Source organism: Ipomoea nil, unplaced genomic scaffold (assembly GCF_001879475.1).
Source record: "Ipomoea nil cultivar Tokyo-kokei standard unplaced genomic scaffold, Asagao_1.1 scaffold3314, whole genome shotgun sequence".
NCBI classification, from domain to species: Eukaryota; Viridiplantae; Streptophyta; class Magnoliopsida; order Solanales; family Convolvulaceae; genus Ipomoea; species Ipomoea nil.
In genome coordinates this window covers 3,111,564-3,130,088 of record NW_017619742.1, presented here as the reverse complement: position 1 = coordinate 3,130,088, position 18,525 = coordinate 3,111,564, and the positions used below count along the sequence as shown (strand labels likewise).

Genomic DNA, 18,525 nt, shown 5'->3' with positions numbered 1-18,525 from the left:
AGCCAAAGAATAAGATTATAGCAAGGAAAATAGGTTTTGTTGAAACATGGGTTACCTCTTAGCCTTAATCAGAATCCTTGGCTACTAAGGTTCTTCTCTAAGATTTTCATCCGATTGACCTCCCTAGGTTTGGTGGTGGGGAATCTCCCGGGAATATTTTCGTGTAATATAACTATGGGTGGTGTGGGTTCCAATTATTTTCTAATCCTCTATTTATAGAATCAAGAATCCTAATCATAATCTGAATAGTAAAGGCCTACTTTCTTTATTCCTAATAGATGTATAGGTCTAGGATTCCTAATTAGAATCTGACTAGTAAAAGGTTTACTCTCTTTATTCCTAATAGGCTTAAGACTCTAGTTTATGCAAGGGTCTACGATCCATGGTGGACCACATTATTTAATTAAAGGGAATCCTAACCAAATTAAATCATTTTTAATTATTATTAACGGAATTAATTGAATAATTAATCCGGGATTGAAGGCTGTAACACGGGGTGTTACAAGCTGCATATCATTGTTTTCAAACATTAGTGAGCATTCGTAGATATCAAACCTCTCAACAAGATATCTAGTTAGCCTGCTATCCCACTTGAATACTGTCATCTTTAACATCTCACCAAAACCAATATCTTAAACTGCTCTTTGTTGATTTATTGTTAGTATGAAATTAGGGATCGAAAATACTTGTGTGACATTCTTGTCGGTAGATAGCCCATCTCACCAATCTCGCTCTTCTTATAGCAGATTTCTTTGTTTTTTTGTGCATTTTATTATCAGTTGGGGGGTTCGTTGTTGCTTTTCGCTTGGGTGCTCTTTTTTTTTTTTTCCTATTCTTCTGCTTCTGTGCAGTGGGTTCTGGTCCAGATGGCATTGTTGGTTCACTACAAGAAAAACAATTTTTAGTGACAAAAAATTAGTGACGACGGGTAAAAAAACTCATCACTAAATGTATTATTTGCATAGTTTTTGTGATATTAAAATTATTCTAACTAAAGGTTTATGATTTAGTGACGGAATTTTAATTCAATACTTATTTTAAAAATATATTTTCGCTATTGGTACGAAAGATGTTACCCTCACTATTAGTGTCTGAAAATTATTTCGCTAAAATCTAATTCCCACCAAAATCTAAAATATAAAATCTAACTCCCACCAAAATAAAAAAATATATATATAAAATCTAATTCCCACCGTCCTACAGGTTAGTTCTTTGTCAATATTTTCTATTACTCGAATCTTAAAACCTAATCTCTGGATTCCTAATTCCATTTACCCCTATCTCATAATTTCATTAATCCTAAATCCCTAGGTTTTCGCTACTGTAATTTTTTGGTTGAATTTTCTATATTTAAAAGTTGTGAATGCTATGTTGATATTATTTGACTTAGAAGAATGCATGTTCTCAGACTCGAACTTTTGAGATTGTTGATGTTTTAAAATTTTTTTTTTCTAAGATTTCTACCCAGCTATCAGCGTTCATCTACAAACTTTTATTACATGTTAACTTCATTTTTTCCCGAGGGAATGGAAAAATAAAGCAGCTACATCAATAGGTTTGTTGTGACTTGTTTTAGAAGTGGGCTTAATCAAACATTTCGAGTTCTTCAGAGACCAGAACGAGCACCTATAAGAGCTTTAAGGGCCTCATCTTCTGGAAGGTTTGTAGAAAACCTAAATCTCTGTGAATATTCTTTCTGTTATTTACTGCCACTATGTTGATTGATTGCATGTCTACAAAGGCAACTGGTATTTGGTGGAACCACAAACTTATTGCATTGTGATGCCTCATTCCATCTTGATGTTTGGTGTGCCTAATTGTGTGGGGATGATGATTCTTCGATAAGTCTTTTGTAGAACAACAAACTTATTCCATTTTGGAATGGAAGGGATGATTACTCCCATCTAGTCGAATTAGAAATAACTTTTTGACATTTTTTCCTCATTCATAAATTACTGTTCTACTTTTTATTTTATTTTTGAAACACTATTCATGCTCTAACTCCAGTTATTTATCACTTCATAGTTGTGAAGTTTGGATGGTACATTTTTACGAGTTTTTTGTTTTAGCCACCGTCCTGTAATATTTTTATATAAGAAATTATTGTCTTACCACCTTCTATTTAATGCACTTTTCAACAAATTATTCACTACATTCAATTTTTTTTGTACATACAGTGAACTGGAAACTTGATGAATTGAATTGGATTTAATTAATTGGTTTTCAACAATTACTCCCTCATCTCAAGGAATTAAAATATAAATTTATGTGCATTGGACATTTTCTTTGCTCTTACAGATCATACTTCTTAAGCAACTAATGATTGCAAAGGTTGATTACTTACCTCAAAACATGGCTGGTGTCTCTTAGAAACTGTGCAAGCTGGAAGCAGGTGCTTGTTGGAGAAAATTGCAACGTCAACGCGCGATCTGGAAGCCTTTTAAGAAGCACGGACACTATTGGTGTATGGTTGAAAGGAAATATGTGCCGTGTTATAATAACACTACCTTAAAAGCGTTATTTGCCCGGTAACTGTAACACCCCGTGTTACGAGTCCTAAAACCAATTAATTAATTAGTCATCTACCCAAAAAGAAGAGAAATAAATCACAATGATTAATTAGCATTAAGCCCACCATGGTCCATGGACCCCCATCCCTAAAGCCCAATACCTAATCCTAGGAGAATTAGACCCCATAACATATAAATAGGGAACTTAGAAGGCATCTACACTGCTGGAAATTTGCCATTTTCCGACCACCGAAAAATGGTCGGAAATGGCCTTAATTAGGTCGGAAACGCCTGTTCCGACCAATTTGGGTATTCGGAAAAATCCCTCTCGCTATGTCCGACCTCCAGAGAGAGTGGTCGGAAATAATGACCACTTTTCAAAGGCCGTCGAAAAAAATGGCCAAGAGAATAGCCCGCGATCCAAATTTCTGACCCCTGGTGGTCGGAAATTTCGTCCACTTTGGTGGTCGGAAAACGGGACGCAGTCAATAAAAAAAATTCATTTCACTACAGAGGATCCCTCTGTAATGAAATGAATATATATATATATATATATATATATATATATATATATATATATATAATTTTATCCTTCCCTATTACTGGTGAGCTAAATCAAACTTTGCAACACAATACTTTAAAATGAAGTTAAAAACGCTTTGAGAGTAAAATAAGTCCTGTTTATGAGGCAAAGCTTTTGCCTCAAGAAGCAAATATTAGATTTTAGAATCGTATTAGATAGCATCAGTAACATAATATACAGTGTGATGCTCCAAACCTGTACATCACATTCTTGTGGAACTCCACATCATTTTCCACGTTTAATTTTTTAGCCAAGTCCTTCAAATTTTGAAGTCTTCTCTCATCTGCTTCATTTCTGCAACTACCCACAAGTTGGAGGTTGGGCCTTGGTAGGCCTGGTTCTAACTTTTTGATGGCAACAGCTAAAGCCTCCAGTTGGAGTGGATGAGCCTGGTTCATAGCAAACCAATTCAACATGACTCTAACTTGTCTTTTGCTCCTCAAAATGTAATTTTAGCAAAAAAAATGGATACCCTCATTTCGTAAGGATTTATTTATATAAGGATCCCCACCTTTTCTAGACGAAATTGAGCTACTGATATAATTTTAGGAGGATCCATTGGCATTTCAAGAGGGAGCACCTGCATGACAAATTAACAATCAACAAGCCAAGACGATATCAAGAGTGACATAAGGGTTATAACTATCAATGACAAAAGACCCTGAACCGCAAAGTAAAAAGACAAACATGTAAACCTGAAGCCTAGAAGTATCACAAGGAGGATACACCCTCCTAGTACGAGATGATATTCCCCAGAGCTTTTCAATATGAGATTGTGTCCATGAGGAATTCACCATTGCTTAATTCTCTATTGATTGCTTAATATCTAATGTATGGTAATGAAATATAGTTCTATAATGTTTAGTTCTGTGTAAACTAAGAAAATGTATGGGGATGGTAGACCTTTACTATATCTAATGTGATCAAGGAATCTTTACTCCCTCTTTCTCGGGAAAATAATTCTTGGAATGACATTGAGTTTTGAATCATTTTTCCTATTTATTGCAACCACCTGTGAGCACAAAATAGGGTATCATCACTCAAGTAAACAGCAGAAGTTTCTTAATAACAATACAGTTGTGGCTATTACTGTGACATTCCCCGTGCAACTAAGTGCAAAAGTAATACCTCAGCATCTAAGTATGAAAGTTTGTCCAATAAGATTGCATGATTCTTTAATTATATCAACTACATCAGGGAATCTTCTTGTTGTTTCATCCCCATTCCTTGAGAAAACGCGCACAGAGCCATCAGCTAATTTGTGAATCTGGGCTCACTGGCCATCATATCTGTAAAAATATAAATGTCCAAATCCCTGATTATATATTCTAACATTACAAGTTTTAGTAATAAAACATATAAAATGGTTGAATATTAAGTTTGTATTTGAAAAAAAAAAATTGCTCTCATTTTTTATAGACATACAACTCATTTCTTCATTAAACTGCATTAAGAAATAATGAATTGGATGGCCTTGGGGACAAAGATCCACCACCCACCACTAGGAAGCTACATATGTTAAGCAAGTAAAATAATAGTAGAGTTACATTATTACCAAATAATAACAACTTGATAGAAATATTGCAATAGCCTCATTTATTCATAGGCTGAGAGGTAGCTAAGGTGTCTCTTGATATTCCAACATGTGTTAATCATGAAACTAAACTCTTCAACTAAAAGCCCATGAAGTTTGAACTTCTAGCAAGAATAACAAAAGCTGCAAAACCCACTAGTTTCTTACATTCTTAACAAACGGTTTGGGTTCATGCACCTCCAAATGGATGGCTTGTCTACAAATGTGTGGTTATGTTCTAATTACATAAAAAGGATGAAAGAACAAGGATGATATACAAACCAGAAATATGTAAAGAAACTTTTAAGTTCCATGAAACGTACTTGTATTCACATGTAAAGGCTTTGTTTTGAAAACTGTTCAGTACTTGAGAGGCTCCATTAGTAATTCTACAAAGAGAAGCAACATATTTTAACAATAAGGATAACTATGATGATATTGTAAAAGAAACAAGCGCATGACAGATTGTAAACCTAGCAATTTTGCCATCAATCAAATTGTAACATATGTCCACTGAACACAAGGAAGAGCTCTGTTGATAAGCAGAGTGAATAAATCTCTATTTACAACAGGATATTATAGACTCTTAAGGAACTATGTGACAAGAACCAATAGTGTACAATCAAGGTTGGTAGCCACTAGAGTACCCCAAAATTAGAATTTAGAAATAGTCAGGTAAACTTGAATGAATTCTCAACGCTTTATAGAGATTAAGTACAAGCCTCACCAACCTTTGCACATTGGTTTCGTGCCTGGTTCCAGTTAATTTCATGATAAGGAATTGGGAACAACTCCTTCCTTAGAGATAAAATTGTTGGTGTAACAGGACCAACAAACCTTTTCCCATACAACAATAAAGTATGCTGTGAAGAATTTACAACAATAAAGTATGCTGAAGATATAAACAAAATTATAAGAGTTCTGGAAACTTATCTGCTTTTACTCCGTCGACGTCATCTTGCAGAAAATCTATTCTAGGGTTCTGTATTTTTGCCGATCGGTCTTAATATGGTATTGATTTTCACGTTACTTAGGTTTTCAGCTTCGTATAGGAGAGAAACCTATCATTCATGAATGGAATCTAGACGGTCGAGGTAATAAGCAGTCTGAAGTTGTGCCCTAAAACGAAGTGTTTGTGTTTCGGTGAACATGGAGTGAAGATCTGAGTACAAGGAGACTCTTGAGCTCGCAAAATGAAGCTATAATCTGCTAAATTTGAGGAAATAAGATGGATATGAAGCTATAGTCTAGGTGAGAGACAGATAGTCCATGGCGTTTGAGGTGCGGAGGGAGAGGGATGCGCTGAGCAGCGAATGAGGGTTGAGAGTCTCACGCTCTAACTTTAGTTTTAAATATAATCTCAAAAAAATAATAATAATGAGGATTTCCGACCACCGTAGGTGGTCGAAATGAAAAATCAATTTTAAAAAATTCTAGTAGAAATTTATTTTCTTGGATATGGGTATTTCCGACCAGTCTACTAAAGATGGTCGGAAATTCCAGCAACCATAGTAAAAGTGGCCGGATTTCGACCTTTTTCCATCAAGTCTAACTCTTGGACGAAAAATTTAAAAAATGTCATATTTTCCGACCATTTTTGTGGGTGGTCGGAAAAGTGGTCAGAAAAACAAAAATTTCCAACAGTGCTAGAATCCCCACCACAATAATCTCTCACCACCCAAAGAGCTCCAAGAATTCCCCTAGGAGAAATCAAGAAATCAAGAAAGCTTAAAGAAAGATCCTTCATAGCCAAGGAATTAATTAAGGCTAAGAGGTAACCCATGTCTCAACAAAATCTATTTTTATAGTTATGAATTCCCCTTAGGGTCTACCCCTATGTTATTGTGATTGGCGAGATTGAGGATGGATATTGATGTTGATGAGATGATCCCATGAGTGATCTTGATAATCTTGATATTGGGAGTTTCTTGATAATTACGATGTTCTTGATGATTATTTGGGATTCTTGATAATTATGTGTTGTTCTTGATAATTGTTTGATATTTTTGATGCTTATGTGTTATTCTTACCGAATCTTGTAATTAGAAGGCGAATCGTATTCTTGTTGATATAAAAACGATTAGAACCCTAGGTTGTATCGTGTGCTATGATTCTTGGATTATCGGGTGGGAAATCGCATGTTTTGGTGTTGATTATGTTTAGAAAAGCATGATAGGTCATGTGCCGTCCGTTTCACGTATTTGATCCGTTAATTGCGTTGTGAAGTGTCTAAGCATGGTTTCGGGTTCCACGATGGTTCCCGGGGCATAAAAGTGATGAAAAGAGTCAGTGGGGGGTAGGGGACCCGCCACCTACCCACGGCCGTAACAGTGTTTCCGGCAGCGGGCAGTCGGCGGGCGGGCAGCTGCCCGCCGGCGACCCGCTGCCCGGAATAGTGAAATCCGGCAGGCAGCCGGCGGGTGACCCCCCACCCACCGGCTACCCGCTGGAAACTTGTCCCACCCGGGACCCCGGCTTCCCCGTTTGATGTTTCCCCGACCCCCGTGGTGTCCCGACGGACTCCGTTTATCGTGCATATGTCTAGTTTGATAATTCGGGTACCGTTCGTAGGTTTATGAGTCTATTATATTGCATGCTAGTTGAATTGGTACCCCGTCGACCTAGGTGGAAGGAGTATGAACCCCTTAGGACTATTCTTAGTATGTGATGGATCACGCACAGGTTTTGTTATACGTTTTATCCCCCTTCCCAATGTGTATTGTGGGTTGCTTGTGCTTGCTATGTGTTATGTGTGTGTGTTACCCCAATTCGGTTGCGATCGGATTGGTTATCCTGAGCTGTGGTTCAGAAGGATGCTGCGGTCAGATTGATACTCATGGGCTGCGGTCCACCGTTTGGTTGCGATCAAACGTTTCTATACGAGCTGTGGTTCGTCCTATTTCCTGGCTGCGGTCAGATGACATTCTCTTGGGCTGCGGTCCACTGTTCGGTTGCGATCAAACTATGATGAGCTGCGGTTCATCGGTCGGTTGCGATCGACCCCTCCGTGTTGCGATACGGGGCAGGGTGCTGCGGGGCCGTGTCAGAGCTATATGGGCTTACCCTCATGTATGGGCATGCGATTGGTCCTGTGGCGCCAACAAAGTGTGCTATGTGTTGAGATATGGATGAGTTGTGATTATGAGTGTCTTGGGGGTTGTGACTATGGGATTTATGTTGGGGATTGTTTATGTTGGGTTGTGATTATTATTTATGCTTTGCCTTATCTGCCTTATCTGTTGTGAACTGCATACGCTTGTTATAACTGTTGCTTGTGTCTAGCCTTATCTGACGAGTCATTCCCGGTTTTACAAGCTAGAGTTCGTAGGATATATCTTCATGCTCAAAATGGTTTTCGTATGTCTATATATATCTCTATATGTATTGTATTTCAACGCGTTGTTGTGGGTTACCAGCATCTCTCGCTGAACAGATATATTTGGCTTTCAGGCACAGAAGATTAAGTCACTGGAGCGCGCTAGAACCTGGAGTATAGAAGTAGATAGTCTCCTTTTGGCCTGCGTGCCACGTTTGTGTATTTACGTTCTGAGGATATTAGTTAGTTAGCCTGTGCACTTGGGTTCCTAGCCCAGGTGTGGCATAGCACCCCGTACGCTTGTATTTATATCTTGGGATTTAATAAGATTCTATCTTTATTATAAGTTTGAAAAAGTCTTAAAAAAATCTGGGGTGTTACAGTTGGTATCAGAGCCTAAGTTTGACCATAGGAAAAGACTCTTAAGACCGGACTTTAGGACATTAGGCTTGAACTCTAGGTACTTAGGAACATAGGCCTTAGGAATCTTAGGATGCGCAGTGAGATTGTGAAACCTACACGTCACCCCCCCCCCCTCCCCCGCACTTCATCCCTCTTTAATATTAAGAATCTCTTCCTCACTTATTACATCAAGGTGAAACACAAAATAATATCAACCTTTAACCACCAAGATGACACCCAAGAAGAAACAGACAGGAACACCGAGACGCCCTTCCCAAGAAGTCTTGACTCAGACTCTACAATGCCTGACCCAAATTGTCCAGGCACTAAGTACCGTCATTCCCCAACCTCTACCAACAAACGAGAACTTGGAAATCCACCACCAAGTCTCGGCACACCAACCACCCACCCTCTCGGGAGACGAAGACCCCACAACCTTCGAGGAATGGATTGAGACATTCGACAAGGTATTCAGGGCAACCCAATGCCCCGAACGCCACCAGGTCGGGATAGCCTCCTTCTACTTCAGACACGAGGCCGACAACTGGTGGGCCCGCGAGGGACCTATGTACGAACAAGACCCCGGATTCAACTGGGAAGGCTTAAAAACGCGGTTACGAGAACAGTTCTACCCCAACCACCTGAAAGCCGCCACATGCGAGGAATTTCTCAATCTAAGACAAGGGACAGCCCCGGTCTCAGAATACTACCAACAATTCTGCCGACTGGCTCGCCTCACCCCCGAACTAGTATCCACCGAAGGGATCAAAGTCAGGAAATTCCTAGCAGGCCTTAACCCCGAACACCAGAGGGCCTTGGCCACCCAAGAACCGAAGACCCTCGGGGAAGCCTATGCCAAGGCATGTCAACTACAACAGGTAACGAACCCGCCCCAAGGGACGCAACTGGGGTATAAAAGGAAGCCCGAAAGAAGTCATCCAATTCCCACCAAGGAACCTAAGACCCCCAAAACCGCCCCACTTGACCAGGCCATCACGCCGAATGCCCGGGGAAGGATCCTTACCCTAAGCAAAGCCAGGATTGGAGATAGCAACATAGTCTCCGGAACCTTCCTAGTGCACGCCACCCCAGCCACCGTACTATTTGACTCGGGGGCTACCAACTCGTTTATCGCAACCGAGTTCGCCGCCCAACTCGGCCTTAACACCAGCGCCAAGGTCCGGCTCCAAGTTCAGGTAGCCTCGGGCGAGATCATAAAATGTGATCGCATGTACGAGCATGTAGTGATCAGCATTCAAGGAGTGGAATTTTCCAGCAACCTAATTCAGTTCCAACTGGATGGGATGCAAGTAATCTTGGGCATGGACTGGTTAGGGAAATTCCAAGCACAAATCCTGTGCAGGGAGCAGAAAGTGGTCCTACGAGGACCAAACGGTAAGAGGGTGTCATACCACGGTAACCGCCGGGATCCGGAGATCAAGTTGGTGAACATGATGAAAATTAAGAAGTACCTGGGCCAAGGAAACGAGGCCTTCTTAGGCTCAGTCGAAGACCTCAACGCCAAAGTACTCGAACCACGAGCCATCCCAGTGGTAAACGAGTTCGCCGACGTCTTCCCAGACGAAATTCCCGGGGCACCCCCGGCCAGAGAGGTCGAGTTCACCATAGACCTAATACCGGGCGCCGCCCCGATCTCTAAACCACCCTACAGACTAGCACCAAAGGAAATGAAGGAACTAAAAACGCAACTCCAAAACTACTAGACAAGGGGTACATCCGACCCAGCACCTCCCCATGGGGTGCACCGGTACTATTCGTTAAGAAAAAGGATGGGAGCATGCGCATGTGCATCGACTACCGAGAACTCAACCAAGTTACAATAAAGAATAGGTACCCCCTTCCCCGAATAGACGACCTATTCGACCAACTTAAAGGGGCAGGGGTATTCTCAAAGATTGACCTAAGATCCGGGTACCATCAAATCCAAGTGGCCAAACCGGACATCTAGAAGACGGCCTTCCGGACACGATACGGCCACTACGAGTTTACCGTAATGCCCTCCGGCCTCACTAACGCGCCCGCCATATTCATGGACCTCATGAATCGAGTATTCCGACCCCACCTGGATGACTTCATCATTGTGTTCATTGACGATATCCTAGTCTACTCCCGAAATGAAGAAGAACACGAAAAGCACCTTCGCACATCATTGCAAACCCTCAGAGAAAACCAACTTTACGCTAAATTCTCCAAGTGCGAATTCTGGCAAGACAGCGTAGCCTTCTTGGGCCACGTGATAACCAAAGAGGGGATTAGGGTGGACCCCGCTAAGGTTCGCGCCGTTAGAGAATGGACCACGCCGAACTCACTCTCGGAAGTCCGAAGCTTCCTGGGTCTGGCTGGCTACTACAGGAGGTTCGTACCCGACTTCACCAAGATAGCCCAACCCCTCATTAAGCTCATGAAAAAGGAAACCCGCTTCCGTTGGGACAACGACTGCATCTCGGCCTTCCAAGAATTAAAGGACAAGCTAACCACGGCACCCGTGCTGGCCATACCCTCCGGGACGGAAGGATTCGAAGTCTACAGCGATGCATCCAAGAAAGGGTTGGGATGCGTACTGATGCAAAAGGGCAAGGTAATAGCATACGCATCCAGGCAACTCAAAACCCACGAAGAGAATTACCCCACCCATGACCTCGAGCTAGCCGCTATCGTGTTCGCACTGAAAATCTGGAGGCACTACCTGTATGGGGTACAATGCAAGATCTACACCGACCATAAGAGCCTAAAGTACATCTTTACCCAGAAAGACCTAAACATGAGACAACGAAGGTGGCTAGAACTCATAAAAGACTACGACCTAGACATCCAATACCACAAGGGAAAAGCCAACGTAGTGGCGGATGCCCTAAGCCGAAAGACGAACCATTCCCTCAACACCACATGGGTCCTACCGGACCATCTGTACAGGGACTTCCAAAGGCTACACTTGGAAATAATAGAGCAAGGACAAAACCGCCCCAATGCCTATCTACTCAACACGCAAGCCATGCCCACCCTCTTCGAGGAAATCAAATCGGGACAACAACAGGACCCGGAACTAGATAAAATTCGCCACGACCTAACTCAAGGGAAGGAAGGCCCCTTCGAAGCACACCCAGACGGCAGCCTTCGTTACAAAGGGAGGTGGTGTGTATCCTCAACGCACCCCCACTTGAAACAACGGATCTTGGAGGAAGGACACAACTCCCCGTACTCAGTTCACCCAGGCGGTGACAAATTATACCAAGACGTAAGGAAATCGTTTTGGTGGCCGAACATGAAAAAGGAAATCGCAGATTTCGTGGCCAAATGCCTGAATTGCCAAAGGGTAAAGGCCGAACGATGCAAGCCCAAGGGACTCGTACAACCCCTTGAAATACCACAAGGAAAATGGGATTCCATATCCATGGACTTCGTCGGAGGGTTACCCCCAACGAAAACCGGCAAGGACAAAATCTGGGTCATAGTGGATCAACTGACCAAGACAGCGCGATTCATTGCCATGAAGGAAACATGGACAATGACGCAACTAACCCAAGCCTACATAAACCGGGTAGTGAAATACCACGGAGTCCCACGAAACATTGTGTCCGACAGAGATTCCAGGTTCCTCTCGCAATTCTGGAAATCGCTACAATCGGCGTTGGGAACGCAACTAAAACTAAGCACAGCCTTTCACCCCACCACAGACGGCCAAACCGAGAGAACCATTCAGACCCTCGAGGACATGCTAAGAGCCTGCGCGCTAGACTTCCGAGGGACATGGGAAGAACACCTAGACCTCATCGAGTTCTCATACAACAACAGCTACCACGCGAGCATTCGCATGGAACCCTACGAAGCACTATACGGTCAGAAATGTAGAACCCCCTTGTGTTGGGAGGAAATGGTCAACCCGGTAACACTGGGCCCCCAATACCTACAAGACACCATAGCCAAGGTCAAACACATCCAGGAAAGGATGAAGGCCGCCCAAAACCGCCAGAAGTCTTACGCCGACCTAAAGAGGAAACAAGCCGAATTCAACCTCGGGGACAAGGTCTGGCTAAGGATCTCACCCACACGAGGAGTAATGAGGTTCGGAAGGAAAGGGAAACTCAGCCCCCGATTCATCGGCCCTTACGAAATCATAGAAAGAATCGGGGACTTGGCCTACCGCCTCGCTTTGCCCATCGAACTAGAACGAGTACACAACGTGTTCCACGTGTCTCAACTAAAGAAATACATACACGACCCAAGCCACATACTCCAACCCGAGGTCGTAGACCTCGACGAGTCACTGATATACGAAGAGAAACCCGTAAGAATCCTGGACACCAAGACGAGAAACACCCGGAACCGAGCCATAGAAATGGTAAAAGTCCTCTGGACCAACCACGGGACCGAGGAAGCAACATGGGAACTTAAGGACACGATGAAGGAGCGGTATCCCGAGCTTTTCACACTAGGTAACTAAGGGAAAACCTTTCACCAAGGGCCAAGCTTCGAGGACGAAGCTTCCTGTTAAGGGGGGGAGAGTGTAACACCCCGTGTTACGAGTCCTAAAACCAATTAATTAATTAGCCATCTACCCAAAAAGAAGAGAAATAAATCACAATGATTAATTAGCATTAAGCCCACCATGGTCCATGGACCCCCATCCCTAAAGCCCAATACCTAATCCTAGGAGAATTAGACCCCATAGCATATAAATAGGGAACTTAGAAGGCATCTAGAATCCCCACCACAATAATATCTCACCACCCAAAGAGCTCCAAGAATTCCCCTAGGAGAAATCAAGAAATCAAGAAAGCTTAAAGAAAGATCCTTCATAGCCAAGGAATTAATTAAGGCTAAGAGGTAACCCATGTCTCAACAAAATCTATTTTTATAGTTATGAATTCCCCTTAGGGTTTACCCCCATGTTATTGTGATTGGCGAGATTGAGGATGGATATTGATGTTGATGTGATGATCCCATGAGGGATCTTGATAATCTTGATATTGGGAGTTTCTTGATAATTATGATGTTCTTGATGATTATTTGGGATTCTTGATAATTATGTGTTGTTCTTGATAATTGTGTGATATTCTTGATGCTTATGTGTTATTCTTACCGAATCTTGTAATTAGAAGGCGAATCGTATTCTTGTTGATATAAAAACGATTAGAACCCTAGGTTGTATCGTGTGCTATGATTCTTGGATTATCGGGTGGGAAATCGCATGTTTGGGTGTTGATTATGTTTAGAAAAGCATGATAGGTTATGTGCCGTTCGTTTCTCGTATTTGATATGTTAATTGCCTACGTGATGTCGTTAATTGCGTTGTGAAGTGTCTAAGCATGGTTTCGGGTTCCACGATGGTTCCCGGGGCGTAAAAGTGATGAAAAGAGTCAGTGGGGGGTAGGGGACCCGCCACCTACCCACGGCCGTTACAGTGTTTCCGGCAGCGGGCAGCCGTCGGGCGGGCAGCTGCCCGCCGGTGACCCGCTGCCCGGAATAGTGAAATCTGGCGTGCAGCCGGCGGGTGACCCCCCACCCACCGGCTACCCGCTGGAAACTTGTCCCACCCGGGACCCCGGCTTCCCCGTTTGATGTTTCCCCGACCCCCGTGGTGTCCCGACGGACTCCGTTTATCGTGCCTATGTCTAGTTTGATAATTCGGGTACCGTTCTTAGGTTTATGAGTCTATTATATTGCATGCTAGTTGAATTGGTACCCCGTCGACCTAGGTGGAAGGAGTATGAACCCCTTAGGACTATTCTTAGTATGTGATGGATCACGCACAGGTTTTCTTATACGTTTTATCCCCCTTCCCAATGTGTATTGTGGGTTGCTTGTGCTTGCTATGTGTTGTGTGTGTGCGTTACCCCAATTCGGTTGCGATTGGATTGGTTTTCCTGAGCTGCGGTTCAGAAGCTGGCTGCGGTCAGATTGATACTCATGGGCTGCGGTCCACCGTTTAGTTGCGATCAAACGTTTCTATACGAGCTGCGGTTCGTCCTATTTCCTGGCTGCGGTCCACTGTTTGGTTGCGATCAAACTATGATGAGCTGCGGTTCATCGGTCGGTTGCGATCGACCCCTCCGTGTTGCGATACGGGGCAGGGTGCTGCGGGGCCGTGTCAGAGCTATATGCGCTGACCCTCATGTATGGGCATGCGATTGGTCCTGTGGCGCCAACAAAGTGTGCTATGTGTTGAGATATGGATGAGTTGTGATTATGAGTGTCTTGGGGGTTGTGACTATGGGATTTATGTTGGGGATTGTTTATGTTGGGTTGTGATTAATATTTATGCTTTGCCTTATCTGCCTTATCTGTTGTGAACTGCATACGCTTGTTATAACTGTTGCTTGTGTCTAGCCTTATCTGACGAGTCATTCCCGGTTTTACAAGCTAGAGTTCGTAGGATATATCTTCATGCTCAAAATGGTTTTCGTATATCTATATATATCTCTATATGTATTGTATTTCAACGCGTTGGAGTGGGTTACCAGCATCTCTCGCTGAACAGATATATTTGGCTTTCAGGCACAGAAGATTAAGTCACTGGAGCGCGCTAGAACCTGGAGTATAGAAGTAGATTGTCTCCTTTTGGCCTGCGTGCCACGTTTGTGTATTTACGTTCTGAGGATATTAGTTAGTTAGCCTGGGCACTTGGGTTCCTAGCCCAGGTGTGGCATAGCACCCCGTACGCTTGTATTTATATCTTGGGATTTAATAAGATTCTATCTTTATTATAAGTTTGAAAAAGTCTTAAAAAAATCTGGGGTGTTACAGTAACGGTGCAGTTAGGACCCTGGCACGCTTTTGACAGGCTACACAGACCTACTACGGATAGCTTGCACTAGCAATCACGTAAGCGAACCTCACTATTGCCCAGACGAAAGGAGGAAGAAAGAGAATATATTAAATGACTCGAATTCAAGGTGTGTTTTGAAACGACGTTCGGAGCTGCTATTTATAGTAAGCAGCCCCTCCATCCCACCCACATGATGGACACAGGGTTTTGTCCACATTTTAGCGCCTTTGGCGCTACTCCTTACATAGGAGCGCATTGTGCGCTACAATGTAATGAAATGGGTTTCACATTTCTTAATCAATGACAAAGTCAAAGGGGTGAGGTGGATATGGAAGCTTTCATCTTTTAATTTTCCCAACAATCCCCCACAAATTTAAAGAGGAAAGGAAAGGGTAAGGTCTGAGCAATACAAATGAGTTGATCTTAATGTCAGTGTTTGAGAACTTGAACTGACACGTAGTGACACTGAGTAATTTTCTTCCCGGGAGTGATGTGAATCTTGAACTCACCGGTTAGATAAATTTTGAACTCGAATGCACACACCAACTCAAAAAGCAGGTTCTACAAAAGTCAAACTCTTTGACTTCTCATGAACACCCTTAGTATTAAAGAATGTTACGTCTGTCTCAAATATGGACTTCTACCCTGTCAAAGTCTATCACAGAATAGACTTTTAACTCTGACAAGTCTTACCGCATTACAAATTTTATGTCTTATCAAGTCCCTCAATATAGATTGTTAACTCTATCAAGTCTATCTTAGTATAGACTACCATTAAAGGCTTATAGAGTAGTTAAAGACATAAATCAGTTGTAAGTCTTTTCTTTCTATCATAGGCTGTTATTTGCAATGCAAACAACAGTTTGTGAATCACAATGTGGTGAAGGTGTTGGACACCCCCACAATTACACGGTTGTCACCAGGTTTCTTAGCCACTCAGCTTCTTGGGATAACCCCATTATTTTTCATAAGAGGCGGTTAGCCCTTTTCTACTCAAGTTAGGGATCTCTTTAGATCTATCTCAACATAGACTATGGTAGCCCTTTTCTACTCAAGTTAGGGATCTCTTTAGGTCTATCTCAACATAGACCATCCCAATTGAATATAAGGCACCAAGAGCACTTTGTACTCATGTCATTATGCGGTGAATTCATTAGGTTTGTCTCAACAAAACCACCCTTTCTCAAAGAGTTATGAATTCATTAAGAGCTGTAGCCCAACCTCACAAGTACACACACTGTCGGAATGACCAACTAGTGTACTATTTTGTAACTATTTTCATTGCTTCGTTTGACCACAGAAGTGGGATCCACCACGAATTCATTACCACTTGGACTTTAAGTCCTTCCAATGAGTCAACGACTAATCCTCATAATTAGCCCTCAAGTAAGTTGATTCTCTTGACCAAACTTACATGCACTTTGACGAGTACTTCATTTACTCGTAAATAATCCCTTGAGATTTTCATGTTTAACATGAAACATTCTCTTTCACCATTATTCTCAATACCACAGAGAAACTTTTGATGAAAATATAAGGAGTTTATTACCCCCCCCCCCCCCCCTCCCCACAATGCAACACTTACAAATATTTTTTTCAAGCGTATTTGATCTCTTACCCAGAATGATCTTTGGTGCTCAACTTTAGCTCCTTTGTAGACTGAGTTTTGCCGATTTGCTTTGTGGAGCATTATAGAAGCTTCGCACTCTGCTTGATACATGCTCAACAGTTGAATATATTTCAACAAACTTGGTTATCTCAATTGATCACAATTACCCTTTAACTAGGAATTATAGGTATTTCAGTATGACTCAACCAAGAGCTTAAATAATATGTATACAAATGCTCATTGTTAGTAAGCCATAGAAATAATGTTGTCCACATGCTACATCAAGTTGAACAACATAATCACAAATTTCACATCATATTCTTATAAGAAATTAATCTCATACAAAAGGAATATGTTTGAGTTCATATTTATTCGGAATATCTCTCAACAATGAGACTTCAGAGTTGCCACTAGCACAATTTTTCCTTCCCTTGAGGAATTTAAAACTCATATAAAGCATCCATAGGATGCAGATCAATATTACTATTACAGTACTTCAACAACTTCTATTGCAAGGCTTTGTTTGTAGTAGCAACATATGAAAGTCAACCTCATTTCAGGTAAAGATCAAGTGGCGCTCTAACTAGCCTGCATGATCAACACCCTACTTCTTAAAAACTCCCAGGTCGAGTGGTGAAACCGAAGTTTACTTAAAAACCATATTCCTAGACAGAGTGTTCAAGAATGATGACTTTTCCATGTTCTCACTAAATTACAAGTGAAGCCTATGATATATGCTCTTATTTTTTATACAAATAATTTTAGTAAAAAGTTTGAGCAATATATATGCATGAATTATTTCAATCAATGTCATTAGTATTCAAGATACTAAAGAAATAAGTACTACAAAGTAATCAAAAATCTAGACAGCTCAACTAGAATTCAGTACTAAGATAACCATACTTCATGTGAATCCTTAGAACTAGAGCAAACATAGTTACTCAAAATAACTATTTATTTAAAGAGACTCAATACTCATCTTGCTCTGTCAGATTGACTTTTGCTAGTTTTGCCCTTGTGATGGTAGCACTGGTGTGCTCGGTGTCCTTGCTTTCTGCACGCAAAACACCTTCCTTTAAACTTCTTGATTTTTCTACTCCTTTCGTTGTAGACGGTTCTGACACTTTGATTTTCAATTCCATTGGCACCGTACTTTTCTGACAGTGATTCCCAAATGACTTTTGCCGAATCTTGTTTGACATAGATGTCGAACAAATCGTCATTCATTTGTGACAGCAGGTATCCTCTGGCTGCCGCATTGTCATTTCTAAATTGAATCAGAGTTACACCCGGTTCTTGACCCGGAATGTAATCTATTTCAGGACTGCTTTCTCTCGATTCTTCACCCGGAGTGTAATCAGGTTCATGATTACATTTTGTAGCACCAAACGGAGAGAACACTGTTGGAGTAGGTTCAGCTGCAACTGAATATAGCACGTAAACCAACTTTAATTGTTCAAAAAGAATAAGCATTCTTTGAGCCCACATGCTGTAATTTTTCCCATCAAGCGCGGTGATTTTTGATAGATCCGGTATGACAGAAGGTGCCAAAATGCTAAAGGTTGACTGTTGCACAATTAACGCTTTTAACTGTTGGAGAAAATTGCAATGTCAACGCGCGATCTGGAAGCCTTTTAAGAAGCACGGACACTATTGGTGTATGGTTGAAAGGAAATCTGTGTCGTGTTATAATAACACTACCTTAAAAGCGTTATTTGCCCGGTAACGGTGCAGTTAGGACCCTG

The 18,525-nt window shown here is 41.9% G+C and overlaps 1 protein-coding gene across 1 annotated transcript; it reads right to left on the bottom strand.

The window, feature by feature from the left end:
- Positions 1-3,146: 3,146 nt before the first annotated feature.
- LOC109169354 (GDP-Man:Man(3)GlcNAc(2)-PP-Dol alpha-1,2-mannosyltransferase-like) lies at positions 3,147-3,890 on the bottom strand. Its single transcript, XM_019318235.1, has 3 exons — positions 3,789-3,890; positions 3,605-3,673; positions 3,147-3,482 (listed from the first exon to the last, which is right to left on the bottom strand). The coding sequence occupies exons 1-3, from the start codon at positions 3,888-3,890 to the stop codon at positions 3,255-3,257; spliced, it is 399 nt and encodes a 132-aa protein (XP_019173780.1). The 3' UTR covers positions 3,147-3,254.
- Between the last annotated feature and the right edge of the window lie 14,635 nt (positions 3,891-18,525).